The sequence below is a fragment of the Symsagittifera roscoffensis genome, chromosome 8 (genome assembly GCF_963678635.1).
Source record: "Symsagittifera roscoffensis chromosome 8, txSymRosc1.1, whole genome shotgun sequence".
NCBI lineage: Eukaryota > Metazoa > Xenacoelomorpha > Acoela > Convolutidae > Symsagittifera > Symsagittifera roscoffensis.
The window spans coordinates 33,180,465-33,187,551 of NC_087069.1; the positions used below are offsets into that span (position 1 = coordinate 33,180,465).

Here is a 7,087-nt window from a genome sequence, read left to right on the forward strand (position 1 = left end):
TAGGGGTTGCGAAACTACGCAGGGTACTATGATCAAATTTGTAACCTAATGTTTAAGTGCTAAAATTTTGAAATCTCGAACCTTATCTCTCCTTCAGCTTAACATGTATTGCTGATTTCAATGTAAAGCTGTCAAAAATGAGGCCGTTTTTGTAATAATACGTTTTTAAAAACAACAACTGTTTTCGAAGGTCAAACTCCGAGCAGAAATATTCCGTTGTTTTCGAAAGCTGGAACAAGACTGCTCGTAACAGGGCGAAGCCCTGAATGTTCCGACTGCTTTTTAAGGTTTATGGAGCAGTAAAAACGTTAAATGAAATATTTTTTCTTTCATAAAAAAACAAAATGATTTTTTTTCAACTTGAATTATTTTTAAATTTAAATCATCACCCACACGCCATATAAAGTACAAAAGGATAAATTTCGCTCCTTGTAACAAATCAGTTAAGGCAAATAAGCTTCTTTCAACCAATTTAGAACGAAGACACATATTAACTCTCCGCTTACACGTTAATAGCGAGAAATATATCGCGCGTTAATTGTCCCAAATTGGCCAAAATGGCAATCTTTAAATCTCCACAACTTTACAAAAAATGATCACAGGTGAAATACCTTTTTAATTTTGAAGTCAGAACAACAATGCCTTTTGAATGATATAAAATAATTCCGTCAAAAATGGCTAGTTAAAAAGTCGATATTTGTCTAAAGGAAAAAAACCCACCCCGAGCACAAATATTTCGTTGCTTTCGTATCGAAATCAAAACAACAATAAATAAGTGTGGCCTACAGGAAACTATGCATTTGGATACAAACAAGTTCTTGATCTAATCTTATTTTTAATCAACGGGCATCAAAAGGATAATAAAAGATCTTAGTACTTTTGTCTACATATGCGATATCTGTTGAAACAATTGAAATGGTTAGATTGAGTCGCAAATATGGACATATTTGCATTACCAAAATAGAATGAGGTGAAACGAGTAATAATTGTTAGCTAAGAAACTGTCAGTTTGAAAATAAAAAACTAGTTTTTGAAAACACACACTATCAATCATGTTAATATAAATTTTGAATCTTTTTTGATTCATTTGTGATAAAATCAATGTAAGCTTCTTTTCAATGAGCAATACTGGTTTTTCTGGAGAATCATTCGGTCATATAATTTACTCTTTCATTATCTATTAAGTTGTGCCAGATAAAGAGTTCAAAGGAATCCATCATTCGTTATGACAAATGGTAAAAACTTGTCGATACTACTGGAGGTTTAGGTGGGAACTGATCCATGAAGTTGCAAATTGTCAGGATTGAAAAAAGAAATTAGTTTTTTAGTAAAAATTAGTTAGCGGCTTAAAAAGGCTTTTTGTATTTTTGGTAATTATTGTGTTATTCATCGTTCAATCCAATTCAGGTCATCGTTCACACAAGTCATCGCCAGTTGGGATTGCGTCCTCCCCCAAGAACGTCCTTAACTCTGGCGATAAGTCCGGCGCCTGAAGCTTGTAGTATGAGTCATCGTTGAAGGCTCTCTTCATTCTGCCTTTGAGATAATTTTCGTCACAAAATACCATTATTTCAGCCAGGGCTTTTCGGTTCTTCGGTTCCAGACAGTTTTCGCTCCCCTCCACACCTTCGTCCATTGTTTGCAATGTTTTAAGCTTCGCGTCGTCGTGACCTGATCTGAACCGATCGTCAAACAAACTTTCTAAGCTCTCTTTGATTTGGCTCTTTTTGAAATTATTTTCAGATTCAGCGTTTCTTCTCCAGAAGTTTGCAGTCATTATTTCGCTCCAGCTCCATTGCCTAGCAGTTTCCATCTCATTAGAAAATGATGATGACTTACACTTTGTTGCGATTGAGTCCTGAAACTCTTTCAATTTCAAACTTGTCTGTCTTTCATTTAAGCCTTTAATTTTGCTGTCAATAATTCTTTCGACTGTATCAGTGAAATCCACCGTAACCAGACACGACAGATCATCTCGAGGCAATTCTATCCCGTCTGTTACAAAAAGAATCCAGTTGTCGCCTAGCCTGTCAATGAAATCAGATAACATCGACACTGACAAATGTTTTTCCCTGTTTTTGCCTAGACTATTCAGTTCATCTTTTAGAAGGAATGGAAATTTGATGCTATTTGATCCAAATTTAAAATTAGCACTGGTCCGTTGATATGCCTCAGATGGTGGCTCAGCGTCATCAAACTTGTAGGGCCAACAATTGTCGTTCTTGTAGCCAAACTGCTTGAATACGCGTGGCTTACTATAGTCCAACCGCTTAGGTATCCCAAATTGCAACGTTCGGTCATCTCGCAAAAAGATTGTATGTGGCGGGGACTCTGAAGTATAAAAAAAGAAGTTTATAAAACTTGAAAATTTTTTTTGATAAAGTTAAGGTAATGTAAGATATGTTTCATGAAAACCAGTGCTGATATTTAACAAGGATAGCTAGCTGCTGTGCAAGTAGCATAGAAAACTTAGATCATTATAGTTTTAGAAAAAAATTCAAAATGAAAGACAGAATTCCAAGAAAAATAGAAAATCATTCAATTTTTTTTGTAAAATGAAAAAAAAATCCCCGAATTTCTAGCTTTTTTTTATTAGGGGGGCTGTATTAATTGAAAAGAAAACGAAAAACTAAAAAGTGTTGAAAGAGAAAATAATAATTTGAAAATTTGGTATAATTGAATTGGGAGGTCATCTTCATCAAATCTCCTCTAAATTAATCGGCAACCCGAAAATACTCCGACCAAGTTTTCTGGACATTGAGAGAATTTTTTCAAAATTTAATATAGAAACGGAATCACGATCAAAATGTGATACCACATTTGACTCCATACGAGTCTTTTGTGAGGTTGAGGTAGTCAAAACTGGCTGGAAAAAATACTACGAGAGTCCAAAATTCCTTCCATCTCTTCGAGAGTAGTCGAAACAATAAAATGTTGTCCAATCTAAGCATTTGGCAGTGACGTGTTGAAATAAGAAGCAATCTCAAGTTTAAAACTAATAGAAGTACATTATGAAGTAGACTGATATCAACTTACCTTCCATGCTTATTTCAACTAGGCCTGTTTGTTCCATAACTCTGTAGGTTTGCATGTCACTCAGTCTGCTGTATGACCAATTTGGTTTCGTTCTGAATGCTTCGGTCTCGGCACTGTTTCGAAATGGTCTGCAAGCAAAATCCAGTTTGAAGTCAGAAGTATCATTTTCCGATTGTATCGGTTGTTTCATCAGGAAATATACAGCTGACTCATCAAAAAGCAGAAGCTCGTCAAAGTAATAGGAATTTCGAAGCATGTCAGTTGCCTAAAATTATGCTCAAATTAACGTCACTTTCCTGTAACATTATACTTTGCCAAGATGATTGGGTTATCTGCAGCAGTTTTTTCAACTCAAAAATGAAGCTACATTTTCCAAACAGCTGAAAAATGGCATAGGTAGCTTGAAAAATTAAAAACAACTAAGTCTGAAAACAAAATCAATTCGAACCACGGCCATCTGATTGGAAATCATTTGTCTCTAGCACAAACGTAGTTGCTTTAATGCCGGAGTTAATTTTGCATTTTACTTCGATAGAAGTGAACTAGTATTATGGCTCAGGCATGGCTTGTGTTTTTTTAGGCCCTAATTGAAATTTAACATTACACAATTTTGAGATATTTCATCAATAATTGAAGAGAAAAGTATTGATTAACTAAAATTTTTAGGAAGGCCTTCAAAAAATTTAAATGCCGCTAAATGTTAAATTTTTTGTTGCAAAATATAGTTTTAGCCGATCACCTGAAAACGTCTCTGATAAACACTAGAATACAGGTTGATTATGTCCTGCATGTACAGCAAAACTGCTGAAATCACACAACACCCTGAATATTCCCAATGCTTTTTAAAGTCTATGGAGGAGTGTTTGTTACTAATAAATTGAATTGTTTTTTTTTTGAGTTTTTTTGAAAACTATACCACCATATGCTATGTAAAGTACACATTGATTGATTTCGCCTCAATTCAATTTGGAATGATTTTTAAGTTGGAATAAATTTCAGCTTTTGAGTTAATAGCACGAAACATATTCCGCGTTAATTATCCCCGATTGACCAAATTGGCATTTTTTTGCTACAATGCTGGTTTTTTTTCCAGTTATTCATCAAAAAACTTATGAACTTATAGATTGAGCTTCTGTATTTTTGATACTATTTAGCTGTAAATAATTTCAACCAATCAGATTTGACCATTGTGATGAATTGACAATCATGAAAAAATACGTTTTGAGCCGTATAGTACAAAAACCACAGTGCTGAAAAAAAAGACAGCATTTAGAGAGGGCGACCAGCATGAAAATCTGAAAATTGAAGGTCGTATAAACTAACTTAAAACATCGAAGCAAAAATTCAAAATTATTATCAAAATCAAAAAAACTATGCACCAAGAATGTTACAAATCAAAGTTTCTTCACAAAAATAATTTTTTGCATGCAACCAGTGTTACAGATTGGGATGTGACTGATTGCTAATTGTATTTAGGAATTTTATTTGGTTGCTGAATTTTTTGTGTGTATTGTAATTCTGAAAAATATAGCTATCGATATGATTCAAATTTCATGCTAGACGAGCGGTTACTGTATTTAGACTATAAACGCTCAGTTGTATGATCGCGAAAAAATAAGCTGAAAATAATAGCTGGACTAGATTGTTTTAAACACAAAACATAAAATTCAGTTCTTGAAATAAAAAATAGCGAATTTGAATTTGGAACTGCGTTAAATTTGAAAAAAATATTGGCAAAAAAGCAAGTTTTTATTGTATGAGAAGCAAAAAATAAATATAATTTTTTCTTCACATTTATTGAAATGTCATTTTTTGTATAGAGAAAAACCTGTTTTATTTAAAATCTTTGTTTTGTTCAAAAATGGTAATTAAAAAAATACACTTACAGCTGTTCTAAATTTTATCACCGCGGCAGGTGAAAAATCAAATGCTTTGATTGTTGCCGTATGCTCGTTAATTGACAATTGTTTCCTGAAACTGCTACGAGTTTCGAAGGTGCTCTGCACACCAAAATCCTTGTCAAAAATCGGCAACTCAATTTCCACTCTTCGCAAGAACTGCGTATGCTTCTCCAGTGAAATGTAAACCACGGGTGTGATAACCATCTCATTCTCTCTTAGTTTAACGGTGTTGCTTGGAAAAACAATTTCTAAGTGAATTCGTCTTTTTCCAAGAAGACAATTTTCGAGAAAAATGATCCTCACGTAATGTGTCTCTCCCTCTGGATTTGTGTTTTTGAACGTCAGTCGTTTCTCTTTTCCAGTAAAGAGTATCTGTTGTGTGAGAGTTCTTCCTAGTTTCACTTGAGTGACTTCCCATTCGTAGTCAAAATTGACACTAGGAAACTCGGTTATGCTTGATGGGTGACTTTTAAGAAGTTTTGAAATGTTCTGTTGACCCGCCTTGATCATTTCTAGCAGTCTATTGAATTCATTCAACACCATGTTAGAAGATATCTTGTTGTCTTGCTGTGAGATAGTGTCCAAGAGTTTAGTCTCAGTTCTCTGAAGCCAGTTGGAGGTGATAAGATCCTTAATAAGTCTAGCTACGCCCTTCATCGTCATGGCTGACTTTCGTACACTCGAATCCATTAATTGTTGTGAGATAAGGTGAGATTGCTGTGAGATAGTGTCCAAGAGTTTAGTCTCAGTTCTCTGAAGCCAGTTGGAGATGATAAGATCCTTAATAAGTCTAGGTTCGCCCTTCATCGTCATGGCTGACTTTCGTACATTCGAATCCATTAATTGTTCAATCAACCATTCATGAACTTTTTTGGGAACGGCACTTTTAACAAACCCAATTTCTCCAATGCGCTTACGATCGAGTACAATTTGAATAAATCTGAAGTCTGAAAAACTAGAGTCGCCTGTTTTCAAAAGTCCGGCTACTTGGTCGTTCTTATTTTCTATGACTTCACAAAAGTGTGCATGTTTTTTCCGTATGTTATTCAATTCTGAAGTGTCTGAAGAAGATGACACAATAGCAATAGTTGCAACATAGCTGGAACCAAAAATGACAAACTCTTCGAACTGATTGGCATCTTCGAAAAAGAAGTCTGTCCAGACAACATTTTGTTCATCAAGCTGCTCGGTCGTTTTCTGTTGATCAACATTGCCGGCAACAGTGCCATCAACACTGTTGCTGGCGCTGTTGATCAGTTGAGCACCAGTGTCATCTGTGTCATAGCCGTCAACATCTGTATCATATCCACTGTCCGTCATCGAAGACTCAATGACGGAAGCAACCAGTGAAGATACATCAATTGTGCTTTTAATGTTCGAAATATTCTGCTGAATTTTCTTACAGTATTCTGCTGAAATTTCATTTAGGATAGTTTTACTAACTGACCGTAAATTCAAAAGCCGTCGATCGATCGTCGGGTTGATTTGAAGGCTCTGATGGCTGAGAAAAAGATCTTTTAGTTTTCCAGACAGTTCATCTAGATGATCTGACAATTCCTGTTCAGATTCAGAGCTTAGAGTCGATGTGAGTGAAGCTATCAGAAGAAGTATTTTCGTGGAAGAGTGAAGTAATTGGATTTTTTCAGTTATCTTTTTTTCTTCTGTTTCCAACCAATCTTTCGCCATTGAACTCACTTGTGCACCTTGCGTCGAGATGTGATTATCTGGTGGTTCATGTTGCTTTTTATCTGTCATGTCTAGTTTGAGTCCTAAGGTCCTATTTTTTACGATTTCGATGTTCAATTCAACTCAGTAAACGAGTTAATATGAGAGTTTTTGTTTGTTTTTGGTTCAATACACAAAACCAAATTGGCTCACCTGGAGCTACTGATCTGGTGACACGAAGAGCAATGAAAAAATGACGGCAGACTTTTTATAACTACGTTGTTACAACAAGCTGACAGCACACTCATTGGCCAAATATGATTTAAAATAAAAACATTTGAAAACTATAACAATGGCTCATTATTGCATTGCAGATCAACAAATGAATGAAAAACCAGAAAAAACAATTGAAAAACAGCAAAACAACCTAATTCATAAGCTAGAACGAAAGTTAGCCGAAGAGCTTAATTCACATTAGGACTCAA

General features: G+C 35.0%; 1 protein-coding gene across 1 annotated transcript; it reads right to left on the reverse strand.

The window, feature by feature from the left end:
* Nucleotides 1-1,023: 1,023 nt before the first annotated feature.
* Nucleotides 1,024-6,827, reverse strand: LOC134853125 (uncharacterized). The gene is made up of 3 exons (XM_063869068.1): nucleotides 4,923-6,827; nucleotides 3,037-3,301; nucleotides 1,024-2,331 (listed from the first exon to the last, which is right to left on the reverse strand). Exons 1-3 carry the CDS (start codon nucleotides 6,690-6,692, stop codon nucleotides 1,409-1,411), a joined length of 2,958 nt encoding a protein of 985 aa, XP_063725138.1. The 5' UTR covers nucleotides 6,693-6,827; the 3' UTR covers nucleotides 1,024-1,408.
* Nucleotides 6,828-7,087: the final 260 nt, after the last annotated feature.